Source organism: Orbicella faveolata, unplaced genomic scaffold (genome assembly GCF_042242905.1).
Source record: "Orbicella faveolata isolate gen_17 unplaced genomic scaffold, um_ofav_v1 contig_4, whole genome shotgun sequence".
NCBI lineage: Eukaryota > Metazoa > Cnidaria > Anthozoa > Scleractinia > Merulinidae > Orbicella > Orbicella faveolata.
In genome coordinates this window covers 9,719,757-9,742,004 of record NW_028301569.1, presented here as the reverse complement: position 1 = coordinate 9,742,004, position 22,248 = coordinate 9,719,757, and the positions used below count along the sequence as shown (strand labels likewise).

The window sequence follows — 22,248 nt, the reverse complement described above, 5'->3', positions numbered from 1 at the left end:
ATCTTTTTTTTCTTATTTTTTCTTTTCTTTACTTTTATTATTTTTCTTCTATCAAAACCTATGAAATAGGCCTGATCACAGTTTTCGATAACTTCTAGCTTGCCGGGTAGGCAAAGCGGCCAGAAATTACAGTGATTGCATGGAAATCGGATGACAGCTGTATAACTTTTTTCCTGTTACATTACTAATCAACCCCCCCCCCCCCCCCCCCTGTTGGTTCCCTTCTTTATTCTCCCTGCATCCACTGTGAGATTCCCATGTATTTATCTTCTTCCTCCCATTCGCAATACGATCCCTGAGTTTTCGTGTTTATTTGCGATCATTTTCTCCCCTTTCCATGGCGTTCTGACATGCCTTCCCACGGGCATCCCGCTATACAAAACTACCCATGCATTCTCTCTGAGTTTACTTTAGGTTCCCTCCTAGGTTTTGTCGTGTACTCTTATACCACGTAATGATTTTTTCGTTCACTATTCTCATGCCTTACTTCCCGGTGTTTGCCCTTTTGCGTTTGCTATACTCATCCCGCTTGCCGAACATTTGTTCATAGCGTTCCACGTGTACATGTATTTGCTACTTGTTTCCCCACTGCTTCTCCACTAAACAGTGCGTTCTCTGTGTAAATTTGAGCTTCACAAGGTTATGTCTATTTGCTTTTAAAATCCTCGGTAGTATAGTGGTGAGTATCCCCGCCTGTCACGGGGGAGACCGGGGTTCGATTCCCCGCCGGGGAGATCGTTTTTTTCTTTCTTTAGCTTTCTTATAAAATTTTCTTTAGCTTTCTTATAATTTTTTCTTATTTTAATAAAAAAAAATTCATAAAGATGTAAGGCTAATCAAAAGACTGACTTTGTTTCAAATGTTTTTATTCTGGTTCAGAACAAACCGTCATCGGCTGTGAAAGCTTTATTCGCACATTCTCCGTGCGTTCGGTATTTGCAACACCTCGCTTTCCCCCTGGGTTCTCAGTGAGTTCCTTCCATGCATGCAAAAATACTGTGATGGGGTATTAAAAAGCAGACGCTCTCTTTTTAATCAAATCATTGTGCAATTTCACCCCAAGCGCGCGACTCTCTACACCTGGGACTGGCACTAGTTACGCAAGGACTGACTATGTCACGTGGTCAAATCTCGCCTTTTCCGCCAAAGACGAGAACGTCTAGCTATAGCTAAGTTTATATAAGGATTTTGTTTCGATGGGACTTTGCCTTGATAATGACTTAGGCAATCTTGCTTTTTGGCCACTTCTCCTGAACTTAAGTTTTCTGATCCGGGGCCTCCGGGCGGTTTTATAAATGTAGGTAAGGATGAACGGATCGTGGGACAGAAAAAATGAATTAATAATTAATCAGTTCTTGTATCTTCGAATATAAAATTAACTTTCCCGAATTCATTTTCAACATGAACGGCGGGGAGGGACAGGCATTAAAGTATTCCCAAAAGCTAAATAATATTTAAAAAATGATCTTTTTGCTTTTTTCAGTCCATACGGGTTCACGTGGGTTCCATATAAACAAAGAAAAATGCAAAGTTGAAGTAGGAGAAGAGTGCAAAGGGTGTTGTCATTAAAATTCGTGATGTGCCTGCTAGCTGATTGGTCTAATCTTATTTTGCATATTCATGTTGACTGTTGCTGACCTGAGGTGCTTGTTTGTCATTTTTGGATGTTTGCTGTCGGAGTAAGATGTGTACTGTTCCCTTCTACACGAGAAGCGAATTGTTACTTTGAAGAAGAAATGGCGTCGACGTTTAGAGAAGAGAAGTCGGTTGACTCCGATTTCCACCAATGGTTAGTATCAATTTTTTTTTTACACTCTGCCTTCGTAAGTAATATTTCAACCAAAAATATTGGCTCCAAGTCTTACCACGTGGGCTTGACGGACTCGGGCTACGTTTCGTGTTGAACTTTAGAACATTCCGGTATGGCTTTAAGGACAGAGTAAAATGTACGTTGGAATCTAGTTTAGGAACAATACGAGATGTTAGGTTCTTAGCAGAAATTTAGACGAGAGTTTGGCTTTCTTCAAGAAAGTCGCGTTCTTTGTCGAACTTTGTCTTGTTCTGTACTTGTCAACGCACACTCTTGTCTAACAATACAGCGGATTCTTTTATTCCTCGTTTACTCGTTTGTTTCCATGCACACTTGGCTTTGTTCCTTACCCAATTTTTATCTATTCTATTTACAGAGAATAAACGCCTGAAGATTCAAGCAGGGAGGATGAAGAGAAAGTTAAGAATAGTATTTAAGAATTTGGTTGAGTTGAAATCTTTCCGATAAGAAATGGCGGTCTTGAATCTAGACAAGATGCAATCGAGTTTAAAACTTCGTGGTTTAAAGTCGTTTTGTTGGCTGAAAGTTTTATTTTTTTTTTTCTCCGCTGAAATATTTGCATTCGAGTGGCATTCAGGCGGGAAAAAAATTAAATTCAGTAGTGATTGCCAATTAATTCTGCCATGACGGAAAGGTTTCAACTGCTTTCGAGTTATCATTTAGTACATGTTTTCAAATTGTGGGGAGTTTCATTCTTTGCTCGAGCGATCATGAACTTGATTAAATTAAATTTATCGGTCGGCATTTGCATGCTTTAGTATCTGTAGTTTTTCTAAGTCGAGTACTTTTTGATTTTTTTTTTGTTTGAAAATTCCAAATTGGTGTGCAATCGCTCAACTCTCCCAAGTTTGAAAACTAGTTACTTGGTGATAACATTTTTAGGGTAGTTTACGGTGGCACTGCATATTGAAGTCAAACCGTGATAGTAACTATTGGTTACGTGATCATGTCAATCATAACGAATTCTGTTTTGATATAAATTGGACAAACAATTCAACGCTGAACATTAAATTTTTAATTCGTCTTGTTCTCCAAAATCGCATTTAGCACTAAGATTTTCGAAGGCCTAGTTTCAATCGTGATGTGAATTGTCTGTTGGCGGGCAATACCCGTGCTCAAAAACAACGTTAATTACATGACTGGTCGTGGACTATTGTTTCAGTCTAGCTTCATGTTGTTCAAGAAATATTTCTAGTTTTCAAATCTTCGCGTTTTCCGTTTTTCTCCTGTTTCCCAGAAGGTTACGCTGGTTAATTCATCTGATGTGAATTGTCTATTTCATCACTCAAAATTTATTAATGACCCAGTTGATCAGAAAATGCTGCAGTTTTTAAGATGGTTAAGTGTTCAATACAATTATAAACAGTTTTTGTTTTTTCATTTGAAATTTCTAAAAACATTTCAACTACATTCCAGGAATCGTTAACGATTCGTTTGTAAATGTGAATTTGTTGGCATTCAAGTTAATTTTGAAACATTTGTTGACATGATCATAACATATTATTTCACGCTTTCTTCGTTGTTTTGCTCGTGTTTCTTTTTGTTTTGTTTTTTGTTTTTGTTTTCGTTTAATGCGCTACTTAGTGAAAAGCGCGCACAAATTTTTTGACGTTCAGACATGCAGAGCCGCCTTAAAAATAAATAATTATAGAAGAGGAAATTGGGTTTCTGGATTGATCTTCTTATCCTGAAAATACCAGATATATCGATATCTGTATTTATCTTTTTTTCTGTACGGAAAAACGTTTGGTTTATATTGTTTTTTTTTTTTTTCGGACGGGGAATAAGCGCTGAAAGGTCAACCAGAAACCAAATATATCCTCTTGTTCAACTTCCAGCGAGGCTGTAATAAATTGTCTGGTATCAAGCAACTCTTTTAAAAACTGTAGGTCTAATTGTCTGATTTTTCTAGTTGTTTTGGCTTCACTAGTACCGGGCTAGTACCATCAGAAGTATTGAGTTTTAGAAATGTAGCTTCAATTGTCTGATTATTCTAAGATGTTAAAGCTACTATTTGAACTGAACACATTTTTTTGTCGGAAATATTCACTAATAGATCAGTTGCTCCAACTGTTTCATTGTTCTAAAATGATACTGCTTTCCTTTGCAACTGACAGACGATTTTACTAAAAGTATTCACTATTACACGTTTGATTTTCAAAACTTTGCTCCAATCGTCTAATTCTTTGAAAATTTTCTCACTGTTACACTATTATCTAGAACGTAACTCCAACTGTTTGATTGGCTAAAATTCTATCGCTATCCTTTGAGTTCACGATTATAGTTATTATCATGCACGTAGCTCCAATTGTTTGATTCTTCACAAATTGTATCGCTGTCGTTTGCTACGTACAAAAATTCACAAAACATTTGCTATTGGCTCTTCTAAAATGTTATTGCTTTCGTTTGCAAGTGACAAAGTTTTACAAGAAGCCACACGGCATATAGTAATACATCTTGAAGCTTGATAACCAGACATTAATCTTTTATTCCTCGCTGGAAGTAATTTCTAGAAGATTACAAAGCAAGCCATGAACTATTTTTTGTTTTAAATTGGACTATAATTTGTCGGGTTTTGTGTTTTTGACCTCGGCTAAAGGTGACGGAAGTTCTAAAATTTTTCATACGTTAGGACTAGATTGAAGTTTTCGCGTTTTTTTTTAATTCGTAGGAGTTATCGGGTTCATGGCTTGCCTTTGCAATCTTATTGAAATATGTTGCATGATGATATCACGTTAAATAGTTAAGCAGTGAAGAACTGGCAGCTAGAAACCTATTTACAGAAATGAGACGAGCCAGCTAAAATGGCTGCAACTGCAACGTTTCTGCACAACATTGAGAAGGTGGTTACATTTTAGAATCGCTATAGTTAAGAGAGTTTATATAGCTGGGCTAAGTCACCCGCTTATATATACTTTCTTAAATATTTCGATTTAGAAATGTTTTCACCCTCTCAATGTTGTGCAGAAACGCGGCAGTTGCAGATATTTTAACTTGCTCGCCTCATTTCTGTAAATAGGTTTCTAGCTGCTTGTTATCTAACGGCTTACTATTTAACAAGATGTCATCATGGAATACACCATCTTGATCACAAAGAAATATCCACTGGATTCAAAATTTTAGTTTTTTTTGGTAAACTCGAATGATTGGAATCAAAATTTTTTTGTTAGTTTGTGACCAAGAAGGTATATGTTAATTTTTCTTTGGCGGGAAAAATTCAAGGGGGTACCTCCTTAAAATTTTTGTCGAAAAAGTTGTCAGGGGAAACGCTGTGCAAATGTTTTCCAATTTTCCCGCCAAAAGTCTTAGTATATACAGGGCAACTTTTTTTGATGACACCTTTGTAATTAATTTAATTGAATTTCACTTAACTAATTAACTATTGTAAGTAGAAAATTAAAGATGAATAAAACAATTGAAATGAAACGCTTGTTGTGAGTACTTTATTGTTTGAAATATTCCATTTACTTACTAATAAAGATTACATTTATTGACTATTAAGTGTAACTTAGAATTAAATTACATTTTGAAAAAAAAATTGGCGCATGCGTATTTTAGGCGCCGTATTTTTCTAAGTCTTTTGGCTGGAAAATTAAAATTTTTTTAAACAGATGTTAACAAGTAATTTTTTTTAAAAAAAAATTGGCGCATGCGTATTTTGGGCGCCCGTATTTTTTCTAAGTTTTTTGGCGGGAAAATTAAAAATTTTGACAAGGGTTACCCTTAGAGTAAATTTAGGCAGTCAAAACAATTTTTCAGAAAACATTTAATAAAGAAGAGCAACTGATTTTGTACAAAACTAACTGGACAGAATAAACTTGACATTTTTTTTTTTTTGCAAATTCTGGTTCACGAAAAATTTCTTTGAATAAAATCGTATTTGGTCGAGACATTTTGGATAAACAAGACAATCCATTCTGAAATTGGTCCGTGAAAGAAACCGTGAAAGGAACGAGGAAAAAACTGTGATTCTAAACACGAAGGCTGACTATAAAAATTTGCTCCTAAAGGAAAATCAAAGAATTTCGAAGCTCACGATACGAGAACTCGGTGAATCATATGAAAGAAACGTACGTGACTATTGAACAACAGTGGTGTTGCGCTACACTAACGACCGTTGAGAATATCTTATTAAGTTTTGCACGGGAATTATTCAAATTCAGGAAATGTTGCCGTATTTTAACTGCCAACTTAGAAAATAATGAAAATAAAGTTTCGTTTGGTACACTGCTGCCTTGCAGTTTGTCTAAGCAAGCCAACAAAATATCAAAAGGTAATTCGCAATCTTTATTTGCCAAATTAACACTTAAATCTTCTGTTGCAATGCCGTGTATTGAAATTCCCGCACAAAGCCTTATTAACATATTCTCAACGCCCGCTAGTGTAACGCAACACCACTGATGCTCAAGAGTCACGTACGCTTCCGTCACACAATCCACCAAGTTCTCGCATCGTAAACAAAGGCAAAAGATTAAAACTAGATTACAATTTATAAAGCAGAGCCCACGAAATTCCGTATAAAACCAAATTGTACATATTCTTTTTGGGCCGATCCCTTTTCATAGATAGCCTTCGTGTTTTACTTAATTGTATGGAAAACGTCGCTGATCCTGACGTTTAGTCCACGAAAAAATCCTATCTTACTCGTCCTATTTTTTCGGCTGTAAAAAAAAATCTTTCAGTCTTACTTTTGTCCTTTATGAATTATGTCTTGTCTTTAGTGTCCTGTCTTCTTAAATTGCCTCCAGTGTCTTGTCTTTGCATTTATCTTCCCTCAATCGTCTGCCTGTCACTGAGAAATCCTGAGAAAAGAAAGAAAAATTAAATGTTTGATATATACAAAAGCTTTGAATTGTATTTTCACTTTCTTTGAAACTACGTGAGGCTTTCTTCATCCTCCCCGATATATATTAGCTACAGAATTCCTGTAATGATTATTTTCATTCTTCTCATCACCTGTTTACTTGACAATGTACTGATTTTGTAAGGAGTAACTGGATTTCAATCATTTTTGTAAGCTAAAGATCAGAAAACCTCAACGTTATTTGTAGTAACTACACTACATGGCTTTGATGTACTTCTTGATTATCATTGCTCTTTAAACGGAGAGGAATAAAGTTAAATTTGTAGATTGGTTACTAGACACCATAGCATAGGCTTCGAAGCAAACAATAGACGTGCCAGTGGTAAAATTAAGGCAACAATGCACCTGCGACACCGTTTGATTCAATAACTGTTGTTGCTGTTTAAACAGTAACCCCAGTGAAGATTAACCAGCCTTTGTCACAATTACCATTAAAAAGCTTCGCTTTAGCAATAAATACACTCCCGCTCTGCCAATTTAGTAAAACAAATTATCTGGCGACGTCACAACACCTCGAAGAAAACTGAGAATCAGATAAGTCCCAAACATTTGAAGATATTACAACAAATTTCAGCTGCAATGCAAAAAAAATAAAAAATTAATAAAAAAAAAGAGAGAAAATCAATAATTATCCAGTTCTTGCTGTCTCATGGAATAAAACAGTTCAGCTGATATTTGCCAACAAGTTTCTCTTTGAATATACAAAAAAAAAAAAAAAAACTTGCAGCCAAAAAACAATTTCTCATTTGGGAATATGTAAAAGATGATTGCAGATACCTGAAATATAAACTAACCTGATCTAGCTGTATCTGACTCCTCCATTGATCTTAGTTGTCCTATGTTGTTACAACTTGGTTTGCCTGATAATAAATGAAAATCAAAAAATTAAATTAAAGGCCCATCAGTTGCTGTTCACTTTTGAGTAGAAGTTATTGCATGCAACAATGAAAATAGCATTAAAAAAGCTCTATATAGCATTGAAGGTTGCCCTTCAGTAGCATGCTGGATAATGTAGTAAAGTTGTTCTTTCAAGTGGGTTGTTACACTACAACAAGATAAGTTTAACACCTGTAATACAGGAGTCCTGGGATCTTTACACTAAGATAATGATGTCATTGTTCAATAATAGTGTTATCCCCTTTGTCAATTCTCAACAGAAATAACTCTAACTGGTACTACAAATAATTTACTTGAAGCTGCTAACTTCCATACATGCAAATAAAATTACCTTTTCAATAGCTTTATCTGACGTCCACCATTGGTCTTTCAGCATTCCAGGCCTGTCACTTTATGCTCATGTTCTTCATGTTTTATCTGATAAGTAATACAGACATTTTGATAAGCGACATACTGTATACTTTTTCATGAAGATTATCTAACATAACATGTATACGCACAGTGTTCAAACAATTGATCAATAATATAATCAATCAAGTACATGTAAATATACTACAAACTAATGACTGTTTACATTGAAATAGGTGGGAGTGAAAGAGTGACTATCTGTGGTCTAGTTAAAATCAATGTATCCCCCTCCCACAACATTATTGATCTACTGTAATTATAGTCCTTCCCAAATTTTAAACCAGGGGCTCTTTGCCCAGGTTACATGCACAAGCCATTTCCCATCACTTTCTGCTACTGATAAGAACTGAATTAAAATATTAATAATTTCCAAGGCTAAGACAGAAAATCTGAAAGTAAAACTGACTGTCAAAACGCAGCAGTGCAGATACACATGTAGGTCACTTTTTATAAACTCCTGTTTCATTTTTAAAAATTTGACTTATAATAAACAAAGCTTAGAAGCTTGTACCCTCCCAGGGAACAAGGACTATATAGGTACGTGCAGCCCCAAACGGTATGGTTTTTTGGGCTGTTTTGGTCAGAAATAAGGTATCGATTTTGGCCATTTTGGTCTCATATTGGTATGGTTTTTGCACTGTAGTCTTGATCTGGGTATGTTTTTTTTTTCTTTTTTCTTTTTTTTTAAAGAAGAAGCTACTTCTTTCTTCATTATCAATAGTATTACAAGTAAGCGCATCAACAAAAGCCCCTCACAATCCTTTAACATTGGTCTGAACTAGAAAACTAATTATAAGACAGGTCTGAAACAGGGTATTGACTTAAGGGTAAGGTCTTATATTGGGTATCGAATTTTTGGTCAGGTCATAAATAGGGCAGGAAAAATCATAGATTTCAGTCCCAAATACATGTAGGGTAAGCCCCCCCCTCTCCCCCAACCACCCTACCTTTAATTACAGACTAACCATGCAAATTTTCCTAGATATGGCTTTTTATACAACGCTAGTTGCAAGAAGTAAACCTGACTGCCATCAAAGTAAGCTGACAATTGTGAAATTATGACCTAAAACCATCTAAGATTTTAATTTCCTTTACGAAAGAACTGTAATAAGCCGCTGAACTACATATAAGCTTACATATAAACATTCCGCGGCCCTAAGATTTAATTTTGCCCAGATTTTAATTCACGAGATATCGACTTGTTTTGAGGCAGCTACAAAAGTCGGACCGGATCAACTCGGACCGCCAGTCCGGGTCGGGTCTGGCACTTAGAATACAAAATGACGGCTTGACTACACAGCACGAGACGGAGAAACGTCGCAAGTCGTTTTAATTTGGCTCATTTTTGACCGGAATTTTAACCTTCAAATGGGTAAAAGTTTCAATTTTATTTAATTTTATGCTCTTTTCATGATCCGAGACGATTCGAGTCGATCCGAGTCGATCCGAGTCGATCCGAGTTGATCCGACCCGGACTGGCGGTCCGAGCTGATCCGATCCGACTTTTGTACCTGCCTCTTATTTTGGCTAAATAAACGTCTCAAAGCATGTAAAATCTTTTCAACCGTTTAAAGACTCAAAAGTAGCAATAAAACGTAAAGTCTTCCTTGTACATACCTACTAGGATGGTCAAAGACAACACATCAGTGATATCTTGAGCTCACTTGCCGTTTCTGACACTTGAATTGAGCGAATTTCCCTCCAATTTGTCCCACCGGCAAAATTTTGTGTCTAGGACACGTTTGGGAACATTTCTCGTAATATAGACAAGGCATTAGGCAACGTTTGAAGGAAGAAAATCGAACTTTCAAGCGCCTCGTGCAAAGCAAAAGGAGCGAAGAATTATTTGCAATGCAAATTCAAGTTGAGTCCCAGGGCAGCCTGTCTTTCTTAGCCGGCGGGGCCTTGGCGCCAGGAAAGGGAGACTCTGAAAACACAGGATTCAACCCTGGTTTCATTGTCAGATATATCCACTTGTTATAACAATCTCTTACTGAAACCCTTGCATTAGTGCTTCGACAATTCTTGCTTTTTAAACGTAGGAGCATGTACATGTATATGTTTCATTACGGAGGAATTCACCGAAAATGTCTCCTCGTAAGCTAGTTTAAAACTTCTTGATGGGTTGTAGATAGTTGCTGCAGTCAAACAGTTTTAGTTAGGGACCTACCAGTGGATATTTTCAAGAAGGAGACCAGTGTTACAATAGCGAGAATCAACCTTTGTTTCCTTCATTTCCAAGGCCCCGCCGGCTGCAATCACTCAGTCGATCAAACAAACAAATAGACAAAGCGGACGAACAAAGGACCGAATGTATGAATCAACGCGTTTCTACCGTTATTGGTGAAATTATGAAATCACTGCGAGACCATTGTCTTGATCCAGTTTCAGCCGTTTTTTATTTCTCTTTTAAATAAATGAACAATTAGAATAATCTATGACAGGACTACTTCTGAAATGGATATTTGATTGCAAATTACGGTCCAGCTTGTTTTCCTTTTGTTTCAGAAAACAGTCTGGCAGCTATCAAGACATTTTAATCTACATGGCATTCAAAAAGTGATACCAATAAAAGATGTTAAAAGAAATGAAGGCAAAAGGAAAGAGAACACGCGACACATAATCAATAGCTTTGGCAATCGAGGTTCGATGTCCTTTGTTCTTGAACTTTATCGGATCCTGTTCTTGTCCGCTGTCAGCCATCTCATTGTCATTCCTGTTCTCCGGTAGAAATGGCATAGCGCCATTATTGTCCCGGGGAATTGCTGGCTCGCTGTTACTTAAAATCTTTTCCAAGTTAAGTAATCCTCGTTTCTTAACGAAATTCACTTCATATTCGTCTTCCTTCATACGTGACATCTGTAACACAAGCGATAGACGCGTAAGCCAAAACTATATAAACAAAACAAAACAAAACAAAACAAAACAAAACAAACAAAACAAAACAAAACAAAACAAAACAAAACAAAACAAAACAAAACGATACAAAACAAAACAAAACAAAAAACTGATAGCTACGATTTTTTTGGCACTCATTGAGCCCAAAATCAAATTAACAAAGTGACGTCAGTTTTTTATGCGTCTGTCCTCTTACTGATGATAAATTGCATCATAACATTGTCAAAGTGGCTGAGGAACCACGAGCCGCAGGCAAGTGGTCGACAGTTTGACAGCTGAAAGTTGAACTTGAGAGCGTGCATAAATCAAAATTTTTTCCGTCTGTGCTTACATTGACGATAAAAATGGGCCAATCAGCGCACGAGAAATTAGACAGTTATTGTAAAAAGTAATATAGCAGCGACCGCGTGAAAGAGTTCTTAAATACGAATATAACTGAATGATATTTTTCTTAGGACTGAGATAGGTTAAAAGAAAGGGCAGGTATTAACAAAGTGATTATACTATTATTGTATATTGCAGTTCGCTTAGCTTCTTCCTCAGAGCCAATTTATCATAGCTTGACCTTCATTTAGTTCAGTTGGCCTTTCTTTATCACCTGCTTTCGCGAGAACTGCAAAGCATTATGGTTATTTCCCATGACCTGCGGTGAAGGCTGGGGCACACTGTGTGCGTAAATCGTCCCAACGCCTACGCTTTGAAACGGTGGAGTGGACTAAACGTAATCATCAGCAATAACAAGCCAGTAGCCTTGTGAACTAGATCCCCTCCAGTGTTCTTACCTCTGTCATGCTTCCCTCAAGATCTGCGGACTTGTCTCCAGTTTGAGTTTTGGATTGTTTAGTTCTCGGACGCAATATGTACACCAGAATACATTCCAATAACACAAGAAACACAAACAGAAAGGAGACGATCAAATACCAGTCGATAGCTTTGGTATAACTGACTCGTGGAAGAGCCGTATTAACAGAACCCAGCAGAAACATTATAGTAAGAAGAGTAGTGATGCCCAGTCCTACTCGGCCACCCATGTCGTCCGGATCCAACCAAAACACAATCCAACTGATTGCGACCACAAGGGTGTCTGGGACATAGACTTGATTGATGTAATAGCCGATGCGTCGTTTAAAGTTGAAAGTCACCACAAGTTGGGTGTAATTTCCTGCAGAGCGAGGCAGCAATTTGATTAACCGTATGGAAATGAAACTGGTAGAAAACTGAAATGTTCCGTTTCCTTACGAAAGTAATCGTGTCTTTATTTTTAAGAAGTTTTTAAAAGGTAAAAGAAAACCTAGCCCTTGATCAAAGAATTGCCTTAGAAATATTAATTTACTTGGATTTTGGGTAGAGTTGGGCCTGGGACGAATAACTTGTTATACCATAAAAATTAATGTAAGATTTCAACCAAGTAAGACGTGGTGTAGTGGATAAGGGGATTCACTTCAGAGCGGGAGGTCGCAGGTTCGAGCCCTGGTGGGGAATGTCAAAAAGAAATTATCTCAAAAACAAAAAAAACAAAAAAAGAAAAAAAAAAAAATCGCGGAGTCTGGGTGAATTAGGGAAATAATAAGGGAAAGGGAAAGAACCACTCGGAGAGTTAGGGGGAGCTATAATAAGGGATATAACATGGGAAAATTAGGAGATAGTCAGGGGTAGAATGGGGCTAGAATGGGAAAAAAGGGGGGGGGGGGAATATATCCTGAGTGCTCAGGGAGGGAATTGGATGGGAGGAAAACGAGGAGTGCAAGCGGCATGAATAAGGATTAGGGAAAGGGACTAGCCGAACGGGTTGGGAAGGGTGAGAGGTTGGGGAGTCTCGAAGAGTAATAGACGAAAAGAAGGGGGTTTTGCAGTGTAGAGTAGTCATTTTTATTTTTGGTTTTAGAAAAATATTAAAAATAAATATAAATATACTACGGGATATTTACTTTCAACTCCCTGATTCTCTCCCATTTTTTACGTGCACAACATGGACCTCTCACGAAATTTAGCAGGATATGATACAATGTGAAAGCGCGCAAACTTTGATTTTTGACAGACAGGAAGAAGAGATAAATCATAATTCTTTTTCTTCGTCTTCAGTAAGAAAAGTTACCCAACATCTAGGCCTTTCCTGTAACATTGTAACATACATGACGTCAGGACAGAACAGTTCTTCCCGTATACGGAATCCTGATTGGTCAATTCAAATTTCAAGGCGCGCCAAGTCATTTCACCTTCAAGGCCATTACAGTTAAGCCTTACATAAAGTGACTTACCTGACACATAGGACTTAAAATCTGAACGCAGTTGAACATCCTTCATGTCAAACTGGGCGATATATTTCTTCTCAACTATTATGGTGTTGCTCTTCCACTTATAAATGACATCTTTATTGCTGTGGCCGTCTAAAACGCAACCAAATGAATTTTCCAATTAACTATGCATTTAGACACTCTCAACAGAAAAGCCGTGGTCCCTAACGTACAGGAAAGGAAAAGTCCTGCATGCGAGCCAAGTGGCCCATCTGGCCGGAGCTTATCCCGGTTTCTGTAGCATGAAGAGACTAGGAGTATTTCTACTCCCCCCTGGATGGGATGCTAGTCCATCGTAGGGTTACCCCCAGCATTAAGTTCGCCGGTATCCATTTATACACCTGGGTGGAGAGAGGCACTGTGAGAGTAAAGTGTCTTGCCCAAGAACACAACGCAATGTCTCCGGCCAGCGCTCGATCCGGAGAAGAGCGCACTAACCATGAGGCCACCGCACCTCCCTAACGTACAGGAGATGCATATTTCTAATCCGGCCTGTAGTATGAAGACCCTTCTCAGAAAAACGAAACCAGCTGAATGGAAAGTTTTCTTCAATTTGAAACGCTGCCTGGATTGCTTACTAGAGATATTAGAGTCCAGTTTGCTCTTTTTTGAGGGTAGTGATGGACTAACAAGCAAACTAGACAGGTGTATAAATCAGGCTTTTTCTAAGCTAAAATAACTAATAAATAAGTATTATATTTGCTCCCAGCCACCTTCGTCCATATTACAAAACCTGTATCCACCCTTAAAGAAGCTCAGTCACGGCATTTGGAGTGATTTTAGCCACGTGCAAAATTACCGTGGAAACGAAGGGAAACGTAAAATAGTAGTTTACTAAGATATAAAAACACCAAAGAAATAAATGGAAAAAATAACGAATGTAATCAATAAATGAAATTTTTCATTTCTACTATCATTCCGTTATAGGTCAGAACTTACAGCTTCCTAGCGTTAGTAAACATTGCTGCGTGTCCATTGGAAAATTCACCAACTTCATTTCACAGGAAGCCACAATCTTCACCCTGCAAAAGACGACAAACAGTAATTCATTTCTTATATAATACACCAAATAACTCTTACCTTTTAAGGTAACATGGAGGAGTAAAAGACAGGGCTCTGACGCATCAAGCGCGATACACGCGCGACGAGCGAGACTAGCGCGTGTCACGCGAAACCAGCGCGACCAGCGCGAGTCACTTGAGGCCAGCGCGATAAACGCTAAAACTAGCACGAGATACGCCAACGTGGCGCGATGTACGCGTTACCAGATACAAGGTTCGTGTTTGTGTCGTTGTCCCCATCAGGTGTCTCACAAGTTCGACTAAGTATATTTCAAGCCCGTTTATTTAAATTCTAAACTCACCCCTTAGAGTAGAAAACTGACCCATCTGGGTAGACGAAAAAGGCGCTTTGCGCTTCCGAGTCCTTGAGTCGAAGATTTGATTGTCTGGCGTTGCTGATGTAAGTGTCTGGAGTCCACGCATGCTCTACAGTGGACCCCTTCAGCTGTATGGTGTCTTGGGATTTATTCGCTAATCGTTCGTCAGTCCAGTAGTGACGAAAATAACCAAATATGGCATACTCCTATCACGGAGAAAGAAACGAAGTTTGTTTACCATTTACACGGAGAAACTGGTTCGTCAACGGTTGATGCAAATGGTAAGCAAAAATGTCTGATGGTAAGTTCCGTTCGGATTGGCCATTTACCGTTTACTCAAAAAAAACAAACAAACAAAAAAAAAAAAACATTTAACCGAGAGAGAGACTAGAACGACTTCAACCTGAACATAATTTCAAGATGATGGTGAAACATTGCAAATGGTAAGCATATTTTCCACTCGGATATTTCTGTTGGAAATTTTTGGACTACCTTTCGAGACATTTCGTTTATTTTGAAAATTCCCTGGTCGGTCGAGCCAAAATTGTCTTACCATTTCCATTCTGACCGAAATTTCCGGAATTTTGGGGTAAATGGAAAACAACCAAAGATTCATGTTAACCAACGATTCATATTAAATCATCATTCCTATAAAAAGCTTAGTACACTAAAACACCTAAGTTAACAATGACTCGAATCAAGGTGCAGAACACTTTATGATGTTTTATTTACAGTGAACAGTGACTCGTACTGTGGTATATTAGTTTTATTGCAAATTTTGAAATACCACAAATTGTGAAACAAAGAATCTAATTTTCCAAGTACAGCTGAACCCCACCGATTTGAACTAGGTTATTTCGAATTCCCAGTAAATTTTAACCCAAACCATTTTCCTTGGATTTATTATCGCCTATTTCAAACTCCCTCTATTTCAAACTAATTTTCGTTTCCCCTGAGAGTTCGAAATAGCGGAGTCCAAGTATAATAACTTAAATTAACAATAAATTAACAATAATTAATTAAATTCGGCACATCATATACTTGAGATACACACGTAAATGACAATACAGTGCCCCGCTGTTAATTTTGTCTGCATGTTTACCTCTAAAAGTTACTTTGCAAACAATTCATAAAAAATCAAGACATGTCAGTTTTGACAAGTGAAAGAGTTTAAATATAAAAATCCTAAATTACTTTTAGCAGAGGTCAACCTCCCGCTGATGAACACTTAAAATACTGTCGAGAAATTGGAAACTAAATTTGTACGATCCCCTACTACAGTGGAACCCCGCTTTACGGCCACCCGGTTAATACGGCCACCTCGTTACTAGGGCCAGATTTTGAAGGCCCGTTGGTGACTGGATTAACGGGTACCCCTGTATTTAGACCCCAAATTGCAAATACAGAACTACCACCTGTCTTGCAAATGATATGACCTTGCTTTTTGCATAAGATTCCAAACATAACTGGCCAGAAACGGCAAAGGCGAAACTGTAGAGACACTGGGCGCGCGGTGAAAGGCGACCCGAAGAAAAACACTTGCTTAAAAACTGAACTGTAGCGATCAAAATGCTTACCATGTTGGCCTCGGCAATGTTCGCGAATGATTCCACATACAAGTCTACTTTCACTAACAACGGCCCAACTGGAAGAAAAGATTGCCGGATATGATACAAATGTTTGTAAGTTTATAAAGTGAAGTTGGTATGGGTCGTATTATTAATAATAAGTCGCAATGGAAACTGCTTGTTGAAAAAATTTCAGTGTATAATTATCACTCTTATCATATTATCTATTATGCGGCAGGCATCGTTTCTGTTTTTCATACGTTCTAGAATTATTCCCTAATCATCTCTTTAAGCTTTCGTGCAATTAAAATGGCATTCCCCGTGGGGAAGGAAGGAAGGAGATTGGGAAAATGTTATGGAAACATGAAGATTTAGGGAATTTTTGAAATTGAAATTAAAGGAACTGTAAGAAAGTTTTTTTTTTCCTACGTTTAGTTTGCTTTTCTTTAGTCTTAAAATGAAAGTTATCGAGTACCAGCCACTGTGCCTAATGTTTTAGAAAGGTAGTCGAAACCACATTCAAAGACTAAATTAAAAATTTCTTTTGTGTGAAGTTTCGTTTGACTTATCGAAATATCGCCAATACTTCGTTTGAAACGCCGATATCTCGCCAACATTTTAGCAAGGTGTCATGATCATCCAAGGTGAAACGTTGACGAAATATCGCGATATTTCGAGAAAACAGTGTGCGAAATTCGGCAAATTTCGCTTCAATACTTTTGCACTATTATATATACTGAATTGATCTTTTCACGCGCCAGGGATTTGAAATAATAGGTCGTCTAGAGCAGTTTTCAATTGAGTGCCGTAAAACCAAAACAAAACCAATTACTCACCAATTGGAATACTTAGCCAATCTCAAGCCGAAGGAGATTGGTTTTAATTTCAATGGAGTGTCGAAAGAAATAAGACAATATACTTTGGTTTTGCATTGGTTTTACTACGGTTTGAGATTGGCTGAGTAGTCTAATTGGTAAGTTATTGGTTTGGCTTTGGTTTTACGACACTGAATTGAAAATAGCTCTAAAATCAAAACCAAAACCAGAACCAAAGTAATTGCCTGATTACTTTCGACACTGAATTGAGAACCACTCTGTCAGGTCATTTGAGTTACATACCTCCTTGGTTTGGTCTGACATCCTTGTCATAATTCGAGAACAACAGCTCTAGTACTGTGGTCTTGTTTGCGGCTCTCTCTGCTGAGCTTCTGACAGCGTGAAAAAAGTTAATAACAACAATAATCTTTATTTTCTTTCATTGAAAAAATTACATGTTATTTGGCCCGCGGATAGCAAGTGCTAATCTAGGCGGACCATCTATCTCTTATGCATATAACTAAATTAATTAAGTAACAGCAATAAAGATTAAAGTGCACCTAACCCCCAAAATTTTTTTTCGCTAGAACGAATCTACTTATTATTTGAAATAGTTCTGCGAAAAGATTTTTGAATTCCGTTAAATCCTCGTTTTTCTGTGCCACGACGAAATCTCGAAAATAGCTCCAAAACACCGCCATTTTGTTTCACGATCGAGTTTGAGGAGAATGGGTCCAGCGGCTCTTGTGACGTCTACCCAGGAAGGTTGGATATCTCATTTCCTCTCATTTCGTTCAGGATGGTGCAATACACATTCGAAAAGTGCGCAGAAACGCCTTCCAAAGGTGCTGTCGGCTGTTGCAACAATATTCCAGATTTAAAGAAAGATATACTGTACAATTTACTGACGATGATCGGCTAACGGTGCAATAAAGACGTAAACGATGGTTGATTTTGTCGAACCGAAACAAGCGAACTGAATCTGTGAGAACCATTGAAGAACTCTCACTGGAATTTGTTCCGCAGACTTTCGAACGCTATTTTCCTAAATTTTCTGCTTAAAGCTAACCAGCAATTTGTAGAAATACTACCTACAACCTATATCTTCCAATCCCGCAGTATCTATAACATAACCGGCAAAGTTGTGTGATCCGGTCATGATCAAGAAGCGTTATACTGATATGTAAATAGATCGCAACTGTACGCCGCTAACCAACACTTATTTCTCTTTCGATTTAGATGAAAGTCGAAGATTAATACTCTAGAATTACATGATAACAAAATTGTTAGACTCACAGAGTTTTTCGAAGGTTTGGAAATCAGCAGTGCGACAAAGATTCTGTGCAATAGCGTCGAAAATATGACCGCGTAACATGTGCGGACCGCTTAGGGAACACATCCTTTTCGCTTATCCGACGAATTTCACTGTAAACTTTGAGAACAATTTACATTGGTTATTTGGAGTTACGACTTAAAACGTGTGACAATGTGAAATCGGTAATTGTATGAAATGTTTCCTTCCGCCTTGCTTCCCGCAGCTTCAAAAATACAGGTCCAAACAATACGATTTTCAATCGATCGAAGCCAATGTTTTGGAGGTCATCAAGTCTCGAAAACTGCAACACGTACGCCGCTCTTATAAAAATGAAGCATTCAACTGAAAGTAAAACACAAACTGGATTTAACAGAACCTTGACAAAATACATTCTCGGTAAGGACAAATGTAAACGGGCTATAAACACGCGTGGGAATCTTATGTTTAGTTGACGAAATTACCATCCAAAGCAGTCCGTGAGTTTTCTTTCCTGCTTTTCGTTTGCCTGCTCCTCCACTTCGTATCTAGCTTTCCATTCCTAATATACAAGCAGCTCGTACGCAAAGACGTCTTCCCCGTCGTCGCTTGAAATATTGTAAATTGCTCTCAAAGCTCTAAGCAGTGAGTTCACAGTTGTCGAACGTGCTCAATCGAAGTTTATTTCGGAGCCTTCCGAATCGAAACTTAACTCTGACTCCAGTGACGAAAAAGAAATGATTCTGAGACAAAACTTGGACGTTTTAGTCCCAAAATACATCGGAACGATTAGTTTTGCGTTCTATTTTTCTCGAGCAAATACAGAGAGTTGACTGAGGCGCTATTGTGTTTGGTTCCTGGGTAGACGTCATCAGGTACCGCCGCCCCAGACTCCCTAAAACGCAGTCGTGAAACACTTAATCGCGACTTTGAAAGGGCATAGAAAATCGAGGATTCAACCAAATTCAAAAATTTCTTCGCCCAAATGCTTCAAATAAAGTCTAGATTTGTTTTAGCGAAAAAAACATTTTGGGGTTAGGTGCACTTTAAGTTCTCTTTTATTACTTTCTATAAGAATTACACTCTTGCTTTGTAACAATCTCTTATTTACGAATATTGATGCTGAAATTGGTGGCATTTTAAGGACATGTTAAGAATATACTCATGGCTGATTTTTTTTTTTTTTAAGAACATTTTTTCTTTTGCGCACTGATAGAAAATGAAATGTACTAAAAATTAATCACATTATGTTTTTAAATGAACTTTTCTTTACCACTGAAAAGTATGGTACGCAATTCAACACGATACAGACACAGCTCTATTTGATAGTTTAATTCCTGGTAGCATCCGTTTTATTTAACTGAAATGCATGTTTTTATACTCTGTAATCAGGAGCCATAATCGGGGACGGAGACCGTAAGCGCGCGCTATTTCTAGTATTGGGGCTGTCACTATGATATGGGACAATTTTTCTATTTTTAGAACAAATTGCACCATCATGTGCGGCACACGCGCATACATGCTGCGAGGATTTTTGCGGATGTAGCGCGGGGAAATGGCGTCCGAAATTTCCGAAATGTTTGATGCTTTTGGCCCACAACTCAATACGTTCATGTCTGTTGGAATTTTACTTCAGCATTTTCGTCGTAAACTGCTCCAGTTTGAGTGAAGTAAGGCAATGTCGAATTTAGTTATGTGCCGCTTTATATCACTGACCAAGTTGTGTTCCGCTGCTTCTTTTACAAGAGCTCCACATTACTCCACATATAGTGAAGATTAACAGCTTTTTCGTAACACAGCAAAAAACTAGTTGGATATGTTTGGATATGGCAGCGTTTCAGGACTTCAAAGTTTCCCTCTTCTTGACACACGCTTGCGAAGATTTCACCAGTGTCTATCTTGACCGAAAAGTAAAAATTAAATAACTGCAAGTTTGAGTTTGGCCTGAATCGTAAGCAACGCTTGATGTTTTATCAAGGCCCAGTAAGTGACAATTAAGTTTGTCTGTAGATGCTGCTTAGTTTTGTTTGTGTAAAAATCCAATAAATTTTTCTGTTGTCGATGAATAACAGCGCCGGCCAATGCGTGTTTTCTACAGTAAGTAAAACATGACAAATTGGGCCTCCACACTTTCGTGTGAAAACGTACATCGAACTCATATAATATCTCTAGTTTTTAAATATGTTTAAGGTTGATAAATGTTTGAGAACATATTAAAAAGCTTAGCTGAAAATATGTGAGTACAGAAGAAATAATCAGCAAAGTTTCGATAATGCTTTCTGTAATCAACTCGAATAACGATTTCGATTTTGTTGGTTGGGTTATCAAAACTCCTTGTGTATTTTATTTTCGCAGTGTAAAATTTCACGATGTTAAATAAACACACATGATGTTAGTAGCCTTTTGGCGTTGGTGAAAATTGTTGCAGCATCTCAGCACAAACGATAACGAAAGAAATATTTGTCAAGATTTGCTGAAAACACCGACTCGGATTTGAATGTGGACGCGCTGCACTATGCAAATGAGCTACTTGTACGTGTCAGACTTTCCTCTCAAAAACTTTTGCAAACTCGCCAAACAAACAGAAACAATAAGAAACTATCAAAAACAGGGTTTGGTTATGGATTAAGCATTGTTTGGGAAACTCACAAATTAACTCGATACCAGAGTTAACAGTTTTCTTACATAACTTTTCTTTACAGAACAAACGCAAAATCTTACTTGCACCACTAGCGCGAGAAAATATTATTCATTCACAGCGCGAAAAGTCTTGTTTTCGACCTTGAAAAACTCACCTTTTCCACTAGCCCAGCGCATAAAATTACATATAAGAGCCCTGATTCTTATTTCCTGCCTTATTCCCTGTCATCGCTGTGACAAATCTGGAACGTGACAACATCCACGCGAGAGCCCCCGACATGTGCGTGGATCCGCGCGGATATATGATGTCAGGATGGCGCAATTTGTTCTAAAAATAGAAAAATTGTCCCATATCATGGGTGCGCGCGGATCCCAAGACTTGCGGTCTCCGTCCCCGATTATGGCTCCTGCTGTAATATAATCTATAAAGAATGTACACACGAATATGTTCAGCCTACATTTGCATTTGGCAGAAAATAACAGGACAGGAAAAAATGCGAAAGGGGACAAATTAAGTGTCATTTTGAGGAAGATATTGGATGTATCTGAAGTGATGGATATCACCTCAACAACAGCAAGGTAAAGTATTTCAAGGATAGTAGTTCGTATTCTGGTGTTTCATAATCCCGGATATATTGTTAGATAAGAAAGACTTTGCATATCAAAAGACCATCTGCTCTGGTACAGCAATGTGCAGAAGACAACACGCGCATTTTCAAAAGCTCAACTAAGACTTTTTGCTAGAATCCAGATAGCTGTAGGCTTTGTTACTCCGTATGACGATTGGACTAAACAATCGGATGTTCTGTAGTTATCAACCTGCACGTGTCTTACCGTTTAAGTCTTGTATTCATTTGTATAAGCGAACACCTGTGTTTACCTTACATGATATATAAGCAACGCGAAAATTGTTGTAAATCGATTACAACGTTTATTCTACACGCGTGTATTAGCTATGAAGTATCGATGAAGTTTACTCTACATTAAAGAAGTTGCTGTGTTCCAGAAGAAGTCTTAGTGTTTACTGCCGTTTCCTCGCTTCTTGGGACTAAGAAACTAGACCCTGTACCTCTGGCATCTTGTAACGAGTGCCGGCCGCCAAGCGGTTAGCTCTACAGAGTTTTTCCCCTTTCCCGTGCAGTGTCGTCGCTAGCAAAACCCTTTTTGCTCGTCCTTCAGTTCCCTCGCCCTCGCGAAGTCTTCCAGTCATCAGACCCAATACTTACCGAGCTCGCTTGTGCTGGTAAAACCACCCTACAGGCCTAACACGTATCGTTACATCTTTACTTGGGCTTAGATATAATACAACTTTGTTTGGTGTAGTTTATAATTGATCTCAATACCTTTCTCTCAAACGTTTCATT

General features: G+C 37.9%; 1 protein-coding gene across 1 annotated transcript; it reads right to left on the bottom strand.

Annotated features, from left to right (window-relative positions):
• Positions 1-5,258: 5,258 nt before the first annotated feature.
• Positions 5,259-17,579, bottom strand: LOC110045960 (gamma-aminobutyric acid receptor subunit beta-3-like). The gene is made up of 10 exons (XM_089275903.1): positions 17,257-17,579; positions 16,148-16,215; positions 14,556-14,776; positions 14,132-14,214; positions 13,157-13,285; positions 11,681-12,060; positions 9,618-10,859; positions 7,924-8,009; positions 7,490-7,555; positions 5,259-6,633 (listed from the first exon to the last, which is right to left on the bottom strand). The coding sequence occupies exons 2-7, from the start codon at positions 16,148-16,150 to the stop codon at positions 10,542-10,544; spliced, it is 1,134 nt and encodes a 377-aa protein (XP_089132029.1). The 5' UTR covers positions 16,151-16,215; positions 17,257-17,579; the 3' UTR covers positions 5,259-6,633; positions 7,490-7,555; positions 7,924-8,009; positions 9,618-10,541.
• Positions 17,580-22,248: the final 4,669 nt, after the last annotated feature.

What these genes read in the sequence shown, in the direction of transcription:
- LOC110045960 (XM_089275903.1), bottom strand. An exon ending in TTTTAAGTCCTATGTGTCAG is followed by an intron (nt 12,061 to 13,156) that starts GTAAGTCACTTT and finishes CTCGCTCTGCAG; the next exon opens with GAAATTACACCCAACTTGTG. An exon ending in TTGAGGGAAGCATGACAGAG is followed by an intron (nt 10,860 to 11,680) that starts GTAAGAACACTG and finishes CTTGTGTTACAG; the next exon opens with ATGTCACGTATGAAGGAAGA.